At 36.7% G+C, this 23,921-nt stretch overlaps 1 protein-coding gene across 1 annotated transcript; it reads left to right on the top strand.

Annotated features, from left to right (window-relative positions):
• Window positions 1-5,830: 5,830 nt before the first annotated feature.
• Window positions 5,831-23,174, top strand: LOC132547058 (uncharacterized). The gene is made up of 7 exons (XM_060210811.1): window positions 5,831-6,227; window positions 15,032-15,104; window positions 18,125-18,210; window positions 18,387-18,494; window positions 18,671-18,730; window positions 18,959-19,039; window positions 21,164-23,174. Exons 1-7 carry the CDS (start codon window positions 6,153-6,155, stop codon window positions 21,479-21,481), a joined length of 801 nt encoding a protein of 266 aa, XP_060066794.1. The 5' UTR covers window positions 5,831-6,152; the 3' UTR covers window positions 21,482-23,174.
• Window positions 23,175-23,921: the final 747 nt, after the last annotated feature.

The following is a 23,921-nucleotide window of genomic DNA, read 5'->3' on the forward strand; positions in this document are numbered from 1 at the left end:
ATGTTTGCCAAACACCAGAAGGATGTCATTGTTTGCCAAACACCAGAAGGATGTCATTGTTTGCCAAACACCAGAAGGATGTCAATGTTTGCCAAACACCAGAAGGATGTCAATGTTTGCCAAACACCAGAAGGATGTCAATGTTTGCCAAACACCAGAAGGATGTCAATGTTTGCCAAACACCAGAAGGATGTCAGTGTTTGCCAAACACCAGAAGGATGTCAATGTTTGCCAAACACCAGAAGGATGTCAATGTTTGCCAAACACCAGAAGGATGTCAATGTTTGCCAAACACCAAAGTATTTTTAAGAAACAAGAGATCCAAGAGAGATCTGAGCGCCCACCATTGTTTGATCGTTATATTCTCTTTGTGAGGTAATTTTTTCCCTTCTTGTCTCTTCTCTTCTCTATTTGTGCTCTTAATGATAAGACATTTGAACATTCCTTTGCAGAAATAGCGATGATAATCTTTATGACTCAAATCCAAAATGGCCGCCTGGAAGCCATTTGGTTTCTTCTGATCAGTCCCAAAATCAAATGAGCAAAAAGAGAAATCAAAGGGAACATACGTATGAAATTTGAGAGATAAGCCATTCAGTACTTCTTAAGAAATAGCAATAACAATCTTTACTAGACAAAATCCAAGATGGCTGCCTGTTGGCCATTTTGCTTGTTCTGATCAGTCCTAAAATCAAACGGGCGCATCTAAGGCCAAAGGGTAACCCAATTGCAATTTGAGAAAGATCTATCAAGTACTTCTCAGGAAATAGCGATAATAAAAATAGTTTACGGACGGGCCACTTGAAATAGCCCATCATCTGATGGTATGGTTATTTATAAGGAAACAATTTAATCATACATAAAAAAAAAATTCGCACTAAATCAGCATATGTACAATAGGTAAAGCTGAGAAATTACTCAGAAGCATTAATCACTCGGTGTGTATATGCACCTCCTGAGGCCAGGAAGTAAGGCATTTAATGAAATTGGGAATGAATATTAAAATTATATAGCAACAACCACATAGTTTCATTGCATGATGATTTTACTGCATGAACAAAATATAATCGTGATTTTATTTTGTCAGACAAAAATTCGATAAATATGGTTGATGTAATGAATAACCACGAAATGAACGACAATTAAATATACCCTTAAATAGACACAGTGAACATACTGATAGACCCAATCACTTTGGCAACAGATTGATAGAACTTTTTTGATTAACGTACTGATAGACCCAATCACTTTGGCAACAGATTGATAGAACTTTCAAAATTAACATACTGATAGACCCAATCACTTTGGCAACAGATTGATAGAACTTTCAAAATTAACATACTGATAGACCCAATCACTTTGGCAACAGATTGATAGAACTTTTTTGATTAACGTACTGATAGACCCAATCACTTTGGCAACAGATTGATAGAACTTTCAAAATTAACGTACTGATAGACCCAATCACTTTGGCAACAGATTGATAGAACTTTCAAAATTAACGTACTGATAGACCCAATCACTTTGGCAACAGATTGATAGAACTTTCAAAATTAACGTACTGATAGACCCAATCACTTTGGCAACAGATTGATAGAACTTTCAAAATTAACGTACTGATAGACCCAATCACTTTGGCAACAGATTGATAGAACTTTCAAAATTAACATACTGATAGACCCAATCACTTTGGCAACAGATTGATAGAACTTTCAAAATTAACGTACTGATAGACCCAATCACTTTGGCAACAGATTGATAGAACTTTGTAACAATCTAAATATGTATGTAGATACGGTAGAAACAAGTGAATTTGGTAAATGTTTTAAGTCTTGTTGATAACACTACAAGTGTTTGAATATATCAATACTTTTGAAATATTGGACTTCGGTCCACTTATTTCTGACATTCATAAGTTATTCTCATTTACAAATGATGCACTCAGTCTCTTACACACACTGGCGTACCTCTTTAAAATGTTGTAAGACAGCAAGACATCTGAATTTGTTAAAGACATACTGTATGGTAACACAAACAAAGCAGAGAAAATAAATAACAGTGTAGACATCTTGAGGGAATCACCTTCAGACGTGATAAGTCGCGGTAATGTTAACATCACAAATTCTGGCTCATTTTTGTGTTGTCAGCAAACATCTGTTTGGTGGCGTAAGACCTAAACAAGGAAGAAAGTACCATATATGGGATTACCAATAAACCTTGGTTTATAAAAAAAATAATGCAGAGAGAACATTAAGGTATAACGCTTAGAAAACGTAAAAGAATCCTGAAAATTTAAGGAATGATAAGTATCTGAAGAATGTAAATAAATTGTATAGAGAGGAGAGAAATATTTCCTTCAGTGTTGTCTAGGGAATACTTAAAAATCAGAAAATCATAACAACACAGAAATTATTGATAATATAGGTGGTGTAAAAACATAAAGTATAGATTTTGAGATGAATGAGCTGTACAACTATTTTAATACAACTTTATCAGAGGAAAATGATGGGTTTGTTAGACCAGGCTTACATCACCATGAAGAAGATGGTGATAAAGTGAATGGTGTACCATTGTATCAGATTCCTGGATTACAGGTGTAATCAAACTTATTTTGGTCCTTGGAGAACTATCTCGTCATCACATCAGTATCATGTCTTGTTAGAGATTCACGTCCATATTAAACAGTCGACAGAATACATTAGTAGATAGAATAAAATTGGTTACAATCGCCAATGTTGGTTTTAGCAGGGATCACTCTACTACACTCTGCTGTCTTACATGTCCTTATTACTCTATATATATCAACGGGCAAAAAATATATTTGTCTTCAAAAGGCGTTAGACTCAGTCAGAAGAAATAATCTTGGGTCAAAAGTTATAAGAAGTATTATCGAACGGAAAATGGTCACGCTAATACAAACCTCTTGTGTTTAGAGTGAGAAGGAGATGATGACCCACATGTTATCTATTATTGGTTCAAAACAAGGCCAAAAAATATCAAGTGTCTTATTTTCATTGTACTTTAATGACTTAGAAACATTTCTTGAAGAAAACAAAGCAAACAGGCTATCCTATGAGGGTGAATTAGCCCCGAACACGTTGGTATAGTTGTTTAGCTGTTTGTTATACTCTATACAAGTGACACTGATATTCTATCAGAATCCCCTTAAGGGTTGGAAAACACATTAGTTATGTTAAATCTTAGTGTAATCAATGAAGATTAACTGGTAAGTCGAGTTCAAAAAAAAAGATTGCGAGATTCTCAAAAATCAAAAACAAAACTTGTGACAAAATTAACAAAACAAAAAACAAAGAAAAATACAAACAAAAAAAACGAAAACAAAATAGAGGAAATAGCAAATGAAAAAAAAAGAAAAAAAACGAAAACAAAATAGAGGAAATAGCAAATAAAAAAAAAAGAAAAAAAAAACGAAAACAGAACGAAAAATGGGGATGTTCATTTGAGAATTGATGGAAATGAACTAGAAATTCAAGACTTGTTCGCACATCTTGGAGATTATTTTCAAAACTTTAATGGACATTTTGTAAGCACTAAGAAACAACTTCGTGTACAGGCTTAAAAACTTAAGTCAATTTAGCGTAAAATAAGAAATATAAAGCTACCAATAGACCTGTGAGGTAAGGAATTTGAAAATATAAGTGTGGTTGAAAGAACAACCCTGCAATTTTGTAGACGTGCGTTAAATGTAATGAAAAGTACGGCATCTTATACGGTTTACGGGGAATCTGGAAGATCTTGTCTGCTTAATGAGATATAAGTGAGAATAATCACTTTTTGACACAGAACTGCCAAGGAGAACTATCTGGAATATTGTATAACCTAATATAAGTTACACAAAGGCAATATTGTAGAATTTAGTGGTTGAACTTTAAAAACTTTAAAGGACTAAATGGTACGATTTTATTAACTTAATTTTAATTTGCCAACCATGTTTCAATTCTTACTTTGTAAAATTACCTCTTGTTTCATGCTATACGCGTGACAGAGCGAAATAAATGGATTTTAATTAATCTTAATCTAAGATTGCATGCGCACTCTCCGAACGATAATGATACGAATTAGTGTTGGATCGCTCCTATTTTATTTCAATTTTTTTGTGTTGTTAATTAAATTGTTAGGCAAACTTTGAAATATCATAATTAACAGAAAGTACACTATTTTTAAAAAATATTAAAATGTTAAATTACTTTTTTTTAACAGTTATGAAATTAATATCTAACCATGTCAGTCCCTTTACACTTGTATAGACTTTGTATAGACAAATCAAAGTTGAACGCTACTTTACTACAAAATTTTATTCAAAAGTAGATCAATAAAAATAACTCATCTGAGAAAAATGTATAAGTCCTGTTCAAAGAAACTATTGATTGTGAGGAGTATGTAAAAAGGTAAGTGTCAAAAACAAAGAAATATTTTGTGCAAATTGAGAACTTCAAATTTTAAACCGGTAAAAATGGATTGTGTCCCCTTTGTATAAATGATATCGGAGACAAACGTCATTATTTCTTTGCAAAAATCCAGAGATGCAAATAAATAACAGAAAATTCATACCAAATTAATTACTTGGTATCCTAGTATGAGTTAATTCCGATGGTTATTAACTCTTTGTAATATAAATAGGATCACTAGACTGAGTTTCCCCTCCGTGTTCTAGAGACAACATAGCTCTCAGATCTGTATGAAACTGTTAACTATTGTGACTTGTTAAGTTGTTTCACACATTAGTGTGACTGGGTGCAAACTAAACTTTGAAATCTTGTGTTGATCATAATTCCCAGGCGCTTTAAATAAAGGCTGGATTTCATCACACTTTTATAAATTCCGATTTAATCGTATTTTATTAAAAAAAAAAAAAAAAAAGGACGGACAGACGGACGGACGGTGTGGTAGTGTAATAGTTTGTGATTTCTGGCGAATACTGAACTCGGATAACTTTATACACTAATTAAAAATATACGTAGATACAATATAATCTGGTACCGAGTAATTCGATTCCTTTATTTTCCAAACCATGCATCGTATTGGACATTGATTTCTTTTTACTTAAATGAAATTTCATAAGGTTACTACGACATGGTGACAGTCACTTGTAGTATCACCTGTTAATAAATAGTTTGTAGAGACTTATGTCTAACGTGTTGGAGGGGAGTGTCTAAAATATAGGGGGGAGTCAATTTCCGGTTTAACTTAATCCGTGACGTGTCTGTATGAAACATTAGTACCCAACAATGTACTCTGAATAGTAACTTGTCCTTTCAAATATTGACAAATCTACCAACAATGGGTAAGTAAACCACAACTAGTACCTCTACCAATTACCAGTGCTAATATTGTGACAGGGAGTTACCGCATTCCTGTCGTACTTGTGTTTAAAGCTCTCATTGACAGGCAGATCCCACGTCTCGGAGAAGTTGATCTATAGGTTTTCATTTCATGCAATCCGCCAATAAATCCAATCGTGAAATGTTAGAAAGCATCAGTCCCTATCACGTCTGTATCAGGAAAACATTAGCCTTAGCTTTTTTTCCCCATTGGGCTTGTTTTGGTTTCAGTCACAACCCTCAGGCATGTGTCATTTCTGAAGTCAAAGATGTTCACAAGATATATATAAGCTGGAGAGTTGACTAATATTGGTCGAATTTCGATAATCGTTAGTGAGCGGGCAGAAAGTTAGTACAAGCTTATTACTGTTGATGGTGTGCTATCGTGTTTGAATACTACATTTTATCCCCGGTTGGACGCCTTTCATACCGCTTGTCTGACTGAGCGAGTGAGTCACGGACTCTGTGCGGTATGTCGTATGTACTGGTACACACACACAAACCACACACAGTATAAGACGGACGTACTCACTGCTTTCATTCCAGTATGTCTTCACAAAGGGACTCGTACAACCACCAGGGATAAAAATTAGTGATTTTACCTACAGCATTGTGGTCGTTTACAGTGATATTTAAGCAGTGACTGAATTCACACCTGTGTTAATCTGTAATGGCGAGCTAGGTTTTCACCTGTATAAATTTGTAATGGCGAGCTAGTTGACATGGCGTGCAGGTAACACAGAGATAGCCGTGTGGGAATCTATACCTTGACAGGCCAAAAGGACGCTGATCCTCCATACGGCAGACGAAATGGCCATCCTCAAGACTTTTCTGTGTTTCTCAAATACCCGAGTGGGAACTCTGATATGTGGATGTTATAGTTTGGTAAGTTACTGGATTGTTGGTGTGACATCACTAACCCTTGTGTGTTGACATTGTCCAGACAGGTACAAGTAGAATTTAGTACTGTTTCTTATCAAAGCCTTCGGTCTGAACTGCAACGATTAATTTGCTCTGAACAGGATATTATACAATATAGGTAATTACCATGAATGTGGGTCATTACTGATCGAGATTATGGTCTCGTGTATGTTACCCCTCCCCCCACCTCCCCACACACAACCCCATTGTTTCAAAAGATTTCATATAAATATGATTATATACACATGTACAGTATTATTTGCTGTATGGTCCACTATTGGTACTAGATCTAGACAAACAAATGTTAGTTGGATGAGAATTACGTACATAGATTATTAGGTATAAGTTATATAGATATTTAAACCTGTTGAACCTGTCTTCTGTTTATTTCCTTGTCTGTAGATGACATATTAAGGCTTAGTACACAGACTATTTAATCTTTGTGACATATTTCATGTCGTTTAGAACCAATATAACAAGCATTATTTCCCTGGTATGTATTTCGGTTACAACAATGAAAACAAATATTGTTATATACGCACACCAAATTTTTGGAAATTTGGAAATGGTATTCACTACATGTGTAGAATGTCGACGTGAAATTCGTCAACATCTATATATACTTTATGTATGTGTACTTTTTACATCGGCAATAAGGATTTTTTTGTGTTCGTGAAATTGCCGTTTTTCCTTTGTAATTTCTCGAAGTATTATTTTCCCCTCTAGGTTATTAGTATGTGCCCACTGTTGATATCCATTGTGTCCCATTATAAAGATATCACACAGAGATATGATCGCACATATTGCATTTTTATACACCGACTTGCCAATAAACTGCAGTCAGCAGCTGAGGCCAAGGTTTTAACTTAGTCGTAAACGTGTCCCGTCTGTCATAACGTTTGGCGGCACTGCCGAATTTATGTCTTGGTCTTTGAAAATGTTTGACCAGAGAACGAATAACTGCGCTTTTATCAAAACTTCAGGGAGTTGATCACTGGACACTCGATCGATACACGACCACTCAAGGGCCAATACATCAGGGAACTCTGTTGGTCATTACCGAGTCTTAATTAGATGAAACCGGAAGTTCCTGATGCTCTATTCCACATCTGGTCCTACTTTGCTTTGCGATATATGTCAATGTTCATTACAGTATCGTACGGGTCCCACAAAGGAGAGGATGGGCTGTCGATCACAGCCTGTCAGTCGATCAGTTTAGCACTGCCCAGATCTGATAGCAATTTAATCGCCCAATGATTTACAGGCATTTCATAGCTATTTGGGGGACCCTCAAATGCATCACAATTGTGGTTAGCACATCTCCTTCGGGGCCAGAAAGGCCCGGCCTAATTATCAGGATCCGAAGTGGACAAAGATGAATTCATTGAAGCCACCTTGAATAATTTCCGGTAACTCTGAAAACCGATACTACTACCATGTGTTTTAACCGTTTGAATTTTGGTAAAGTTTAGATGGTGGGGAACTGTTCTTCATTGTTTAAAGACGCAACTAATTTCTCAAAAAAAAAAAAAAAAAACGCGGTGCAATTTACACGGTTACAATATTATAGGGAGTTTGTATCGTAATAACTTAAATCAGCGCCATGGAGCTGTATCACCCGCTACCTACTCACACGTAGTGTAATGGTTGTTCGACAGAAGCTGAAAATCAGCTGTTTCTGTTTGTAGGAGAATGCTTACATTGACCGTATCTTGAAACGATGGTCTAGTAAACTAATGAAAAACACAACCAGTTCTTCAAGGCCAGCTAGTGGTGTATCGCCAACGGCTTCTGAATCCTAACTTGTCAAACGTGAACTTTATTGAACAATAATGCATCTAAGATTGGGTTTGAACAGACACCGCTCGTGGCATTGTTTCAGGTTTCCTATGCTAGTACACTCTCAGGTAAATGCTTTGAAATTCATTTAATTATCTAGCGAGTTACTCATTCTACACGGCTGTTGTAAGACTCCATTCTAGAAATTTGGTCCATGCCTTAAATGTTCTACCAATTTTCTCCCTGTTACTCTTTCCTCAAAAAGAATGCTGTTGTACCAGAAACTAGTTGTTAACCTTAATTTTATATAAAAAAAAATAATAAAGCTGTGACCTGGTAGTCCCCACACACCTCTCCAACATCTCGCATATTAGACGTGTATTAACTTAACAATCACAACTTGTTAATCATTTGCCGAATCGACAACATTCCAGGGGCGTGTTTGAGGGGTCGACTTCGCTGACATCTCATTGTGGAAGACATTTGGTGTCCACCAGGCTGGCCTCTGGTCAATACGTGCCAGCTTCACAACGGGAAGCTGTACGGATGGTTATTCAAATCAAAGAGGTGTCAGTTAGAGGGTGTCGAGAGGAATTCGATATTGTCCAAATTAAGTCAGGATGGGCCAGTAATAACCACCAAACACACTATAACCGCTATCTGAGTGACTAGAGACTTTCTACATTATATACTTTGATGATAATACTTGTTTAAAGAAAATCTGATGTATTTAGTTTTTAGATTTCTGTCAAATAACCTGAAGTCGGCATTGTCCGCTAAGTTTGAAGAAGTATTTTTTAATTTCATAGAAAAACTTTGAAATGTTTTAGACGACACTTGTTTAAATGACGTTACAACGTAATCACGTGAGGCGCGTGCTCCTACCCGCAATAACACAAGGGGTTAATCATTACACGTGAGATACAGATATCACAATATTATGTTATCACTTGATCAGTAGCTTGACACCTTATCTTGTCTGCCCCTGGGAATCTGTAGAATTACAGAGATTAGAAGTTATTACACAACCCTAGGCCCCGTTATCAGTTGTATATGACACCTGTGCTGGGTACCTGTCACTTTTGATACGTAACGTTTTCGTGTGATTATGGTAAGTTTGGTCTGTCAATCATAATCTGTATCTGCAGGCTAAGTGACCAGTGGCCACGAAGACGTCTCCGAGATTTATAATTAATACGTTCTAGTCCACTCAGTCATATCTATCCTAGTGACAAATTTCTAATTGATCTAAATTATTATAGCACGTCTCTGTCCATTCCGAAGTGACGTCCACAATCTTGCACGTTTTTGTATGATTAGTCAGACAAGGTTGTGTTTTATCGTTTATTTAGCTAGAAACAAGCTAGAAATTCACCCCCATCTTTTAGAAAGTAGACGGAATTTTATAAATAGAACTTTATAATGTCCACGATTAGATAGCGTGCTTATATCACACAACTAATGGATAATTGAAAGATAATGATGGGAATTAAAACATGTTGGGAAAAATCTAGTTTCAGTAGGATGCTTGCAAGGGTTGTTATCCGTATGAGACCGTCGATATAATGAGGAAGTAAACTGATAACTGTTATATAACTCGTGTCTAGAATTTCACCAGCTCACCAGCAACAACTCCCTCCCCCCCCCCCCTTCCAACAACAACACTTATCAATTTTTACACGTGCAGGATACAATTAACTAATTATACCGTCAGAATGAAGCCTGTGTCAGCTCATGTTACATAAAAACTATAACAAAGCAGTATCCAGTGTCACGAATCGTTCAGCAGTGACATGTGACCTTTGTCCCTGCCCCACGGGCACCGATCATTGAGGGGCCTTGATCGGGTTTCTTTACAAATCCGTTTAAGTGGCGAGTTTGTGATGTTTATCGGCAGAGCCATATCCCCAAGATCTAATCGTGATATTTAAAGATTTCACATCTAGAGCAGTTTGATACATTTTATAAGAATGATTCATACATGCTTGTCAGAAACTAACCTGTTTAGTCAACACTGTGACCATTGTGATTCAGAAATGGATTTTTCTCGATCCCAAGTTTGCATGACGTTCTGGTGCAGGGAAGTTATTGGGGGATATATTTCTGCGTTAATGGGAAACTGGCGGCGATCAGAGACCGAGTTCACGAACATATAGAATCGTTAGAAATGTAATACAGCATATCTCCTGTAACTCCTCCAACGAGACAGACAAATGTACAGTATCAAATTCTGTTACAAATTCAATTCAAAGACCCTTATCCAATATTACTACAAAGTCACATTCTACTAGAAACATCTAAATTGTTTAATGCAAATATTCTTTTCTTTGTACTAAGTAAGAATCTCCAAATTCGCACGAATTCCCAACCCGTAGTTCATGCCGATACATCTCACAAGTAAAGATCGCGGGGTCGAGAATTTATGCAAAGTTCCTGTGTTTCGAAAGTATTTGTCCGTGACCACGCGCAAACAGAATATTTGTGTTGTGGTTATGTCGCCTGGAACATCATCCTAGCTAATTGGGGCTAAGTTTGACACCTTACACATTGGATAAAGATGTCAACTTAGGGACAATACTCCTTAGCAGTATCAACACTAACCTTGTTAATCTACACAAATATTCTGTATGTGACCATTTGTGTCGGTCCCAACTAGCTTTTGGTTGTCGTTATTGACATAAGCCAACGTTTGTTTGTCTACGAGGACGAATGTGCTTGTTAAATGGCGAGAGAAAGTGGAACTTTATCACGGGAGTTAGTTACATGTATGTGTTGACATCGCACAACGCTGGGCTATCTCGGGACATAGGATTATCTTCCACCACTGGTCATCTCTTGGCACAGGATGAATGTGTGTCTTGACCACTAGCCATCTTTGTACAACGATATGTTAAAATTTACGCTGAATGTTAGCCTATTCAACACATTACATTAAAACTCATAAGACAGTGATGGGGTTCCATAACTTTCTGTATGGCACTGATGAATAGGCACGATGTATCATAGACAGAGTACTGGACCCCACAAATATGTGATTAATACATACACAATTCTGGTACGTAAAAGACTTTAATCTCGACAGAGATAAGGAGGAAAGGGTATCATTGTTGGGTGAAAAAGTCACTACGGCGGTCGTAAATCCGGGGTCGTTAGCCCTTAAACACCTGACAGCTAACCAAAGTTACTGGGTCGTGTCTGGTCACGTGACAGGACGAACACCTGTAATTAAACAAAACATACTCCGTCCGATTGCATCGTCTTTGATGTGTAAGCGCGTGACTGGACATTGAGTCATTCTTTTTTGGTGTTCGGTTTCACGATTCAGCCGAAGGAAACCGTCCTTATATAATTATTTATCCCGTCTATAAATCAGCTCTGATTATCTTAAGTGATGGTTTCATTGAAGTTTGAAATGTATTAAATCATGCAACGATTATAAGGCTATTTACAATCTCGTTTGTTCCATTTATATTTTATATTTCTTTCTTTCATGTAAATACAGGTATGGTTTTGTTAGGTAACCTATCAAACTACATCAATAGGTTAATGACGGAATCCAACAAGTGACTTAACAACCTACAGGTCATTTCGACTCGAGGTTAAGCCGACTTTGTTGATGTTTCTAAATGTATGTGTTATGTAAGGGGAAACTTTTAAATCCACAGCGTTATTGTTGGAGTGTATCAGTTTAGTGTTTTCACAGAGGATAGCCTTGTTATTTTCTTTAAGTTGAAGTATCGTACATTAACTGATTGTGTACCAAAACAACATGTCGCGTCCATAGTCAGTGACCGAATGAGTTGTTTTGCTGGTGTTTTAGCGTAAATAGAAAATAAAACAGCCCACTGGTGGTCTCCATGTACCTGCTGTACTTGTAAGAGAAGTGTCAATTCTGACCATATCTGACTGGTTTCCTTTGATCAACACGGAGATGGTTGTATTGTGAAAGTTCAGATTGAAGGTGTAGATTTTGGTTGGCCTAAGCGACCTCGAGACACATCGTTTCTCTAATTCACCTTGTCCATTTTACGACCCTTGTAAAGTCTACGTTCTGTCGACGTCTAAGGTTTCTATCTTAAGCCTAGAAAATCCACCGAAGTATATACAATAAAAGAGCATTTAATATCTTCTCGCATTATCTTAAACGTTTATTTAAAGTAGTTGGAACAGATTTGTTGGTAGTAACTTTTCTATAGACATCCGGTCAATGGAGTATAACACACTCCGATAGGAATTTGTTAATTTGCTCTTTGCTTTTGATGTTGGAAATAAATGAGTTTAATGAGACCAACACTAAGCTGTCCAGTAAACCACAAAACGCTCAGGACGAGATTCAGCAGATAAGTGTAACGGTACGGAAAATGGTCATCAAATTTGGTATACGCCGAGTAAATTAGTCTCATCATTTTTTTGACTCTTGGCAGGAACTTGAAAGTGTATATTGTCAGAATTATGGACTAAAACAATACTCCATTGTCCGTTGTGTTGAACTATTATACTGTAACAGAGGAAGTGCTCACCTGTACAAAGTATGTGGAATGTCTCTCTACATATATTTTACATATTCTCCCCGCTACCCGGAGGCGGTTCATTATAACAGGGATAACCAGGTAAATCATAGGACGAAGTCGTTATATTGTAATAAATGATGGCGACTTTAAGTCTAACCAGAATTAGAATTTTTGTTGACACCTGTAACGCTGTCATATCTAGTGTCCATACACCTAAGTAGCGACATCTCAATAAAGGAACTTCCAGTTTGTAAACGCCAACCTCCTTGCCGGTGAACTCTAACCTTCCCGCCTGTGAACCCTAACCTCTCAGTCCCTAGTAACTATGAACCCAAGTCTCTGACTATACTCCTTTCTGACTGAACTCTAACCTGCCAGTCTCTAAAGTTGATCCCGGGAGTTTATTGACCAGTTTCGCATTTTCTCTGTTAATCTCAACATTTTCGTTAAAGACAATACTTCGGTATGGTTCTGTCCAGACAGGGAAAACCTTGTCTTTTATTATAAAAAAGGAGAAGAAAGAAAATTGATGACACTTGTCTATATGTTGTTGTCCTTCGGAAGCCATCTGTGACGACCAAGCCATATAAAGATATTCCACCATCGATACTGTCGAGAGGTTTCAATGGCTTATTGACCTCTTGATTCGTCATCTTTGTCAGGAACCTAGATATAATTTTCTCAGAGTCGTTTTATTAATGTCAGGTCGCGACCCTAGATGCTTTTAATCCCAAAAGAAACGACCCCCTTTCTGCGTGACATTTAGAGAGGCTTAGACGAGAAATGTAGAGAAGACTCTGTTTTGTGTTGAAACACGTTCTGCATTCACTCAGCACATCCTGTTGAAGGTGACAGGTAGATGGTCTGCTATTGATGGCGGATTAAAGTTTAACTTCCAAGATTTATGATGGCTTAGTCACTTGGGCAATAGCCATACAATTCGAAAAAATACGCGAAGTATCTTAATTTCTAGATGGAATATTTCATTCGGGGAAATTCACACGGGGACGGCATTTGTAGGACACTGGACTAATTTGTCATGGTAAATTCAGTGTAGGAGATCAATGAGAGATCAGATGATTACAACAGAATATAGTCTGGTCACGAACGTGCTGACGACAAAATTTTGTCTACACATGAGCCTGCAATGTCGTAAATAATATATCGGACTTGTTTTGAGATAGTTAAAATTCCTACCTAAAACCTCACCTTTAAGATTCAATATAATTGTGACAATTATCCGAGACTGTGGTAATAGGGTAATATCATTATAGAATAGTTAGGACATAATGATTTGTACTTAATGACTCGAAGTCATGACGAGCCTAACCCTGAACTACGGGTCTCTATTGTAAGTACAGCTTAATGTGGCAATTCTCTACCCAATTACAGTGTCACTTTACGGTTAACGTAAGTCTAGCACACTAAGTATAATCGAATTCATTTAGACGGAGACACTCCAGACTTATCATACCGTTTTCTAATGTTCCCGATTTAGACGGAGGACACTTCAAACTTATCGTACCGTTTTCTAATGTTCCCGATTTAGACGGAGGGCATTTAGACTTATCATACCGTTTTCTAATGTTCCCGATTTAGACGGAGGACATTTCAAACTTATCGTACCGTTTTCTAATGTTCCCGATTTAGACGGAGGGCATTCCAGACTTATCATACCGTTCTCTAATGTTCCCGATTTAGACGGAGAACCCTTCTGACTAACTGTACCGTTTTCTAATGTTCCCGATTTAGACGGAGAACCATTCTGACTAACTGTACCGTTTTCTAATGTTCCCGATTTGGACGGAATACACTTCAAACTTATCGTACCGTTTCCTCATATTCCCGATTAAGACGTCGACGACAGATCATTTGTAAATTACTGTATACAAATTTAAATGTTCATGTCTGGAGATTACGAACAAAAATATGTCTCAGTTGTATATTTTGCAGTGAATGTATAAGTATATCATTAGCATAGTACCGACTATTAATTAGGCATGGCTGAGTCGGCGGGTCTTCAGCTGGTTTCTCGATCTAGTTCAAATCTCGCAAAAACAATACCATAAATAACAAAGATGAGAGCCCGGATGTTGTCCGTTACATAAGACAGTGTTCTATACAGTGCATAGAGATATATGAGAATAGAAAGTATTTCTCTCCACATCATCACCTCAATGGATCACAAAGCTTGATGCTGTTGATCCGGCCTCTGTCCTTATCTACATAATCAGACCAGTTTCACGTTATTTATGTCTTTATACGTCTGCTAGAGAATTTAACGTCATGTACATGTACGGGTTTCTGATATCATTGTTAACTACTAAACACCATCTATCTGAACCGTTGGTTTATTATTGACCGGAAGTGGAATGTCTTCGACATTGGTGAATCCTCCATGAGATATAGGACGAGTTTTGACCCTTTTACCTGCTGATAAAATGATCTGTTTTGTAAATGTGTGTTTGTGTTTTACAGGTGATATCCTTGATCTGTCTGGTGTTCTATCTGTTCCGGTACGTGGGGTACCAATTAATACAAGACTCTCCTGGTAAGTACTGAGTCTCTAAACCACATCCTCTGTGTGATTCAAAAGATGTTGGTCGATTGTAACGTACAGCCAAAAGGACCAACACGTAATTCATCAACAGCCATGATCGTCTTATTTCATATTAGTATTTTAATGCATCATTATATATATATGTGTATAGTGTAATATATAAATTAACATTCTTATGTATGATTCAGAAATGGTACTAGAAAATATACATTAATTATTAATGATACGAGTAACACTCAAAATCTACACTACAGGGTTGTTTAAATGGTTCGTTTGATCAGCACTAAGATCATAGATAATGTTCTTGTTGTTCTCTCTTTATTGAATTACTATTAACCGGTATCAAAATGGTATATTTGTTTTAATTTTGTTGTTAAATTTGTAAAATATCCTCAAACGATTGAGTAAATCGAATCCGTCACAAACCGGTCTTTACAAGGGACTTTGCCGATCATTTCTGTACTTTGGCCACACCAGAACATATCTCCCTTTCCATCTTTATGATCGTACACCTATTAAATACTGTCAAGGTGTTAAGACTCACTGGTCCTTGAACTTTCCGCATAGATTTTAAACTCTCGACTGTCCGTCGATGTGAAGTCACGCCCACATTCATGTCCGGTCATTAATTTCACGTTAAATTGGTGAGGGACGTTAACCAGCCGAGGGAAGCTCCCTTCACTGATCATTCATAAGTGAAAACATAGACGGAAATTCTCATATGGTGTCACTTCTCTTTCAACACAAGTTTATAGAAGTACCCTTTATGATTTGACGATCAGCATTTTGCTCTACACGTGAATATTATAGCCATACAGGTCAAGTACGGGCAGTCAAATCACTAACCACGATGGTGACTGAAAATCTATATATCGCGTTAGACAAGTGCTTGAAATTTTAAATTCTTATAGCTCAAAGCCGTTTTTTTGGATTCATATTTATTTGTATTCCTAGCTTCCTGTTTATGTATGGTTTCAAGTTTGTAAATGGTAGTGAATTGATGTCACCAGATGATGACCACCGTAGGTTTTAGGAGAATTTGTGAATTAGACCATCAAGTTTTGTAAAGTCACATTGTGTATGTAAAGGGTACTGTTATGTTTGATATTAAATATCACGAAAACATAATTTCTGCTAGTGTTAGCAAACCTACATCAGTGTTTGGTGCGAGTTCGGTAAAAAGTAGAAAGTTCCTCTTGTGACAGCTGTACGGCGTCGGGTCGGCCCTTCTAATGGTGATCAAACATCTCCATGGTTCAGCGTGAGGTTACAGGTAAAAATGTCGGCGGTTTGCTTTCAAGTCTTACTTGTGTGTAACATTATACACTGGTGATTTAACTATTCACTGCTTTCGATAATAATTACCGTACAATTTAAAAGCGAGCGTGTGACAATGTGTTACGGCCTTTTGAACAAGGTTTGGAAATCCTCTGTTCTGCTGAAATACTCGAGACAGTCACTATATCGAAGCTGAAAACCTGCAGTTTTTTAATAGCCGGATATTGTGTTTTTTTACGCGACACAAATTCTTTTTCCGAAATTATTTGTTATATTGATGAGTAACGAAACGTAAAAAGCATAACAACTCGTGGGAAGACTGCTGGTACAGTTGTTAAAAGGTGTTGTAGAGATTCTAGTTACTTTATTGGGATTTTCTAATACATGAAATAGGGAAATACGGTTATGATTATGTGAAGTAGTGGACGAAATAATTGTTTATTTATTTGCCCGTAAACCTGGCTAAGACCCATGGGAAAATGATACAATGTTTGAACACTAATGGTTTATATCACGCAGACCAATAGTATTAATCATGCAATCCCGATGTAACACACAGTATCAAGTGTTCTATAAACCAACACTAAATTCCTCAGCATGGGTCACACCGAAAAAATGTCAACACAATTAAATAGCCACCGGTTTCTTTGATTGTACAAAGGATGCCGACCTGGCTTTCGTAAGTCGATTGCGCGCTGGTCAATTTTGGTCACAGGGGTTTTAATGGAAGTTTTAATCTGGCGTGTGAACAGAACGATTAACTTGTGTAAATACACTGTCCACTCAAACGATTGTGTGACAGTAGCGTGTGTTAGTTACTTGGGTCACACTCCTTCACCAAAATTACTAGACACAAATGAATTTTGTTACACTTCTGTTAAAGTTTATTTTCCTTTGGTCGACTGGAATGATTTACTACTAATATATATATGTTACTAATAATAATTGAAGCATTTACCAACAGACTGACTGATGTGGTTGACCTCACCACAGATTGATATAATTTACTTAACGTCAGTTATTTTCACTAATATCAATTACTGAATTACAGATTGACTGATATTAGTTATATAGCTACAAATTGAATTATATCATTTATTTCAAACAGATTGACTTTTAACTACATATTAACTGATATGAGTTATTTAATTACAGATTGAATTTTAACTACGGATTGACTTTTTACTACAGGTTGACTGACATGGTTTAGTTAACTTAGTTAACTACAGGTTGAATTTTAACTACGGGTTGACTTTTTACTACAGGTTGACTGATATGATTTAGTTAACTTAGTTAACTACGGGTTGAATTTTAACTACGGATTGACTTTTTACTACAGGTTGACTGACATGGTTTAGTTAACTACGGGTTGACTTTTTACTACAGGTTGACTGATATGATTTAGTTAACTTAGTTAACTACGGGTTGAATTTTAACTATAGACTGATATAATTTAGTAAACTAGAAATAAATAGAAAAAATAAGGTTTTTCCCGTGAAAAATCATACAGATCTGAATATATTTCACTCACCTCGCACTCGTGCTGAATATCTAAATTTTGACAAACTCTTCATATATATATAGTTAACGGTGTTAAATAACTCCATTAAACTTGACGTATTCACGTTTCCCCCACCCAACGCATACAACAAACAACATTTATTTATTTATTTATTTATTTATTTATTTATTGTGGACAGAGAATTGACTAAACTGGTGTTTATTTATTACAGAATACAAAGGTATCGTGTACGCTGGGTTTGTACTATATGGTCTTATGATAACAGCGTCCCTCGTCCTTATCCCGGGAGTGCAGCTGGTAAGTATCCCTAACACTTCAGTATTTAACACAAATTAGTCTATTGTCAGGTCGGATTTTTTTTATAAAACAAAATAATTGCACAATTTACAGTTTTAAATTCAGAAGAAAACACGTCAGATCAATTGTTTTTAAGTGATCGTTGTATGAAGTCTGCCATTTTGTGTTTTTCCTAGGACAAGAGATACCTGCTGTTACCTTGGGTTTACGTGCTAGTATTAAATGTTTTGTACGAAACTGGTGCAATAGCTTTACTTACCACCGTTCACATGGAGCGGGAAAAAGTAAGTATGCAAGAGTTATCTTATCCTTAATTTAAGTACGAGTTGTCTCTCTTACATAAGTCAAACCTTCGATGTACATTGCATTAACATGTGTGCTAAGAATATTAATGTAGACCTTATGTTTAATACTGAATACATATCTGAACTAAATCCTACTGTTATTTCTATTTTTGCAGACTTTACAAGCCTGGGAGATTGTATGGGTGTTTTTCTACTGTTTTAAATTAATAGCAAATGTAAGTAGACCGAGATACAATAAAGAGAATTTTCGGCCCCTTATATTAGAGAAGTGAGCTGTCATCGATTTTCTGAATATGTCTTGACTATCCAAGTCATTGTTCGGATTTAATTTAGTATATGTTTGTAAGGACTGTTCTCTGTCCAGAGATACTATTATGATGACTAGCCATCAATCAAAACGTCGCTATGAGAACAATAACCTATTTTTATTTCTCTACTTACAGTGCTACTGTTTTGCATGTGTTGTATCTCAGTACCAGGAGTTGGCAGAGGGAAGAGGCACATACGAGTATTTATATAAACCTGTAAGTATACCGCAGTTACACAGTCGTGTATTTGTGAGGTTTCACAGGGTTACACAGACGACAGGGTTATACAGGTGACAGGGTTACACAGGAGAGAGGGGTACACAGGTGACAGGGTTACACAGGTGAGAGGGTTATACAGGTGACAGGGTTACACAGGAGAGAGGGGTACACAGGTGACAGGGTTACACAGGTGAGAGGGTTATACAGGTGACAGGGTTACACAGACAAGAGGGTTATACAGGTGGCAGGGTTACACAGGTGACAGGGTTACACAGGTGACAGGGTTATACAGGTGACAGGGTTACACAGACGACAGGGTTACACAGGTGACAGGATTACACAGACGAGAGGGTTATACAGGTGGTAAGGTTATATAGGTGACAGGGTTATACAGATGACAAGGTTATACAGGTGACAGGGTTACACAGACGACAGGGTTACACAGGTGACAGGATTACACAGACGAGAGGGTTATACAGGTGACAGGGTTAAACAGACAAGAGGGTTATATAGGTGGCAGGGTTATACAGGTGAGAGGGTTATACAGGTGGCAGGGTTACACAGACGAGACGGTTATACAGGTGACAGGGTTACACAGAAGAGAGGGTTATACAGATGACAGGGTTACACAGACGAGAGGGTTATACAGGTGGCAGAGTTATACAGATGAGAGGGTTATACAGGTGGCAGGGTTACACAGGTGACAGGGTTATACAGATGACAGGGTTAAACAGGTGACAGGGTTATACAGTGCAGAGGGTTATACATGTGAGAGGATTACACAGGTGAGAGGGTTATACAAGTGACAGGGTTTTACAGGTGACAGGGTTATACAGGTGACTGGGTTACACAAGTGGCATGGTTACGGGAGTGACGATGTAACAAGTATAATACACAGTTGTAATAAAGATTGTACTAAGGTCAGTGTCACAAACACCATTTACATACCCCATATCAGCCAAAAATCATATTCAATGTAGATTTCCAAAAGAAACACAATGTTGGATTAGAAACCGCTGAACATAAAGTCAGTCATTTTCTGCTGATTAATCGTCATTTAAGTTTATGAGATATCAGATTAACGGATTTTTTTAAAACTTGCATTTATTTATTAATTTATTTCAATTTTTGCTCCTCGATCAGCTTAATATATAGTAAGCTAAAATGAAATGAGTAGTTTACCTGTAATCCAATCCCTCTGTATTAAAATGTATTACTTATGATATGATAGATACATCACAGGTTTTTAATAGTGTCTTCAGTAATAACAAATATCTTTCACAAGTGTGGCTAATATTTTTATATTTTGCACTCGTGAAAGATACAAAAAATATTATACACACGAGTGATATATATTGGTTATTACTGGGCACACCATTAGATGTTCATTTTCACAAACAAAACAGCCAAATTACTTGTATATTTAGAACAGATATAAATTGAGAAAGCTGACTAAGCTTTTCGCGGACATTACTCACTCATTATATCTTCGCAGTACGCGACAAAATATAGTTCGTTTTGTTTTAATAATTAAAATTGATTTAGCACAAAAAGAAATTTCAATATCAATTAATTTTTACATACACAAAGAAAATGCTACTTATTGATGTCACTAACAGACAAAATTTGTAAAATGTTCAGAGAATTTCACCTGTGACAAGTTACTACGCGGCTGAAAATATGGCGGCAACCTACAGCTGTCGCTGCTGATGACACGAATCCTCTTTAAATGCCTAACGTGTTAGCTCCACATTCAAGACATTTGGTTGGGGTTGGGTTTAATGTCTGATAAAGTAATTTGTGCTGCATTGTTTGCTGACTTTTATGTTAATGAAAGCTTACCATGGAATTGAATGTCGTGTTATTGGTAAACAGCGCTTTCTGGTTTTGTTTTTGTACCGGGCTTTATGATTTGTCAATTTCATAAGATGATTTGTGTTCTCTGTTTTCATTGGTGTAAATCTGTAAAAGTGTTATTTTTTCACTAGAAGTAGCACAAAATGGTTATTTTCCAGTGAAAAATAACAGTAATATCAATGAGATATTTCTCTATATTTCGTTGGCCAAAATGTAATAAATCGATTTTTCTCGCACTACACATTGGTATTGCTTTTCTTACAGAGATCGAGACGTCACCATCGGCGCTGTCGAGCGCGGGAATATAATATAGACACATATGAACTACCTTTCGGTGTCCATCTACCACCATATGAGGAGGACGATTCACAGAAAAATTTTAGTCCGCCAGCTTATGAACAGATATTCCCAGTCCCACCAAAAGTGGAAAACAGAGCGACAGAAAATTATATACATACTGGCGTGTCGCCATATTCACGGACAAATGACGTCACAAATGGAGTCCCTAGTGATTCGAGTGATCCCAGCAGGCGATCTAGACCAAACTGTTATCAGGTTACTGTGGATGTTGTGTGGATCTGAAAAAAAAACTGATAGCTGTTACAGGTTAACTGTGTAGATCTGGTATATGTTACCAGGTTAATTGTAGATCTGGTAATTGTTACCAGGTTACTGTGTGGATCTGATAATTGTTACCAGGTTACTGTATGGAAATGATACAATGTAATTGTTACTAGACTACTCTGTGGAAAGGATAACTTGGTTACTGCGTGCATCTGATATCTGTTGCTAGGATACTGTATGTATCTGATATCTGTTGCTAGGTTACTGTATGTATCTCATACAATGTATCTGTTACCAGATTACTGTGTGGATCTGGTAAATGCTGCCATGTTTCTGCGTGTCTCTGACAACTTTTAACCTGTTACTTGGGATGGTGTATGTATCTCTGTGCAATGATGTGTGATATTTATTTCTAAGACACTAAAAACAAGAGGAAAATGCAGTCGACAGTTTATATTCCAGTATGTTGTGAGTTCCTATGTGTTTCTGTTGGCAGATTGTGTATTAACCATTCATGGGGACCATAGTTCTATTGTGTGTTCCACATTTCCTACCTGGACTCTTCAGCGTTCCGTACCACCTTGTTGCTATCATCAATCAGTATCACAATATTACATCAGGATGTCTCGCCGTTATCAATTCAAGTGACCCAATCCTAATTTTTTAAAACATCAAACATCATGCACTCATCAAATCGCCTTTATTACGGAATCAAAATTGAAGTGTGATCACTTTTATAAAAAGTTATAACAATGTAAGGAAGTGATCAGCCTCTCTTGGTAGAACCCCAGATCTTCATAGATCACGTGACAAGCGAAAAATAGATCTTTGTGTTTCTGGTAATTACTTACCAATTGTGAGTCTGTCATAGTATAGAGACGTCACGTGCTAGAGCAGAGTTTTTTTTTTTTTTTTTTATGATCTGTGAAGATGATGTCAGAATCTTTGCTACTGTTAACAGGCATGAGTGGATGTAGGTTTTGTATTCCGGTGAATAACTACCATGGCTGCTTTCATTTACTGGTAGACACAATCTGACAATAGATAATTCTGCTGTCTACCTGCTACACAAAAACGATATAGGGACGAACACACCGCCATATACATGTAAATGTATATACAATGGGCGAAACAAATACAAAGCTAACATTTGTTATAAAATTTGAATTGATATGAAGTTTCATAATAATCGAGATGACCCTTGACCTGACGGATGGTACCATGGTACTAATGTCAGATTAGTTTTGTTTGTAACACAGGGACCAAAACAATTATTGTAATGGACTAGTTCCACGAGAAAATAGTCTGAAATACCATAGAATATTGAAGTGAACTTATATAGTTTTAATGCTCATGGAACTGTCCAGAAAACCCTGATGTCAGACCCCGTGTTCAGCTACACGGATTGGATGTAAATGCCAAAACATAGAATAAGTGTGAACTACAAAGTCGATATAAATTAATGTTTACATTGATAATGGACGATAATTGAAATGTGTGAAGATGTAGAAAATATGTAAAACAAAAAACATGTTAAGATGTGACAGTCTGTGGTGAAATAAGTGTGAATGTGACTAGTGAGATGGACACGCGGACATGTGAGTGATACTTAGGTTGCAGATGTGAATTTCTCAAACATGCCATTTTGAAATTTACCTTTTACTTTTGAAGTTATGTGATATGTCATTTATTAAATTTGTTTTTTTATGAAGTGTTGTTATTGTTTTTAGTAGTTCACAGTGACTTGGGACATTAAACAGGACACTAATATCAGTCGTCAGAATCACTTGTATGTATTATGACTACATCAGAAACACATATTCTGTGCAATTTAATTGCATCAGATAGCTTAGTGAAGTCAGACCTTCAGGTTCAGGACACCTGGAGCTGATATCTGGTCTAGAATTACCACAATACCATGTTACACTAAACACACACCGGTATGGGGATTCAAACGGCTATATTGAATAAACTTGTGTTTGTATGACCGTTCAGCTACCAACTCATACTAAACAGGATGGTCTTAATGTAAATGATTTGTGGGGTTTTCCCCAAAATAAATAAATAAATGATGCTACTTGTACACCTGTTGAAATAGCCATGGCGATAGTTTATAGATTACGGTTTATATATTGAAAAAAAAAGAAACATACAAAACTAGAAACCATAAATGAAAATAGTAAAAAGTTGTTGAAAGATTCTTGATATACTGCAGTCTGAACGGCTTCTAATTATGCAAACTCATTTTGACCGAAAGACGACCACAACTCCAACACACAGTGTCGTACTGGTAACCATGACGACCTTACTAAAAATGGTATTTATTTCAGATATAAGTGTTAAGTTGAACGTGTTGACGCCGTCATCATTATCGTCGATCCTCTGAGGGTGTTTAACAGTTTAAACACATTTACGTTTTAATGAAAGCCCCTTAGTATCCAAATTATCAAACAGTTAT

The sequence above is a fragment of the Ylistrum balloti genome, unplaced genomic scaffold (genome assembly GCF_031769215.1).
Source record: "Ylistrum balloti isolate Yb309-2 unplaced genomic scaffold, AGI_CSIRO_Ybal_v1 Utg369612, whole genome shotgun sequence".
Taxonomy (NCBI): Eukaryota; Metazoa; Mollusca; class Bivalvia; order Pectinida; family Pectinidae; genus Ylistrum; species Ylistrum balloti.

Bases quoted from the DNA above. Each gene is read 5' to 3' on its own strand.
- LOC132547058 (XM_060210811.1), top strand. From the start codon at position 6,153: ATGGCCATCCTCAAGACTTTTCTGTGTTTCTCAAATACCCGAGTGGGA. The intron at 18,211-18,386 runs GTAAGTATCCCT...TGTTTTTCCTAG, and splicing joins TTATCCCGGGAGTGCAGCTG to GACAAGAGATACCTGCTGTT. The intron at 18,731-18,958 runs GTAAGTAGACCG...CTCTACTTACAG, and splicing joins GTTTTAAATTAATAGCAAAT to TGCTACTGTTTTGCATGTGT.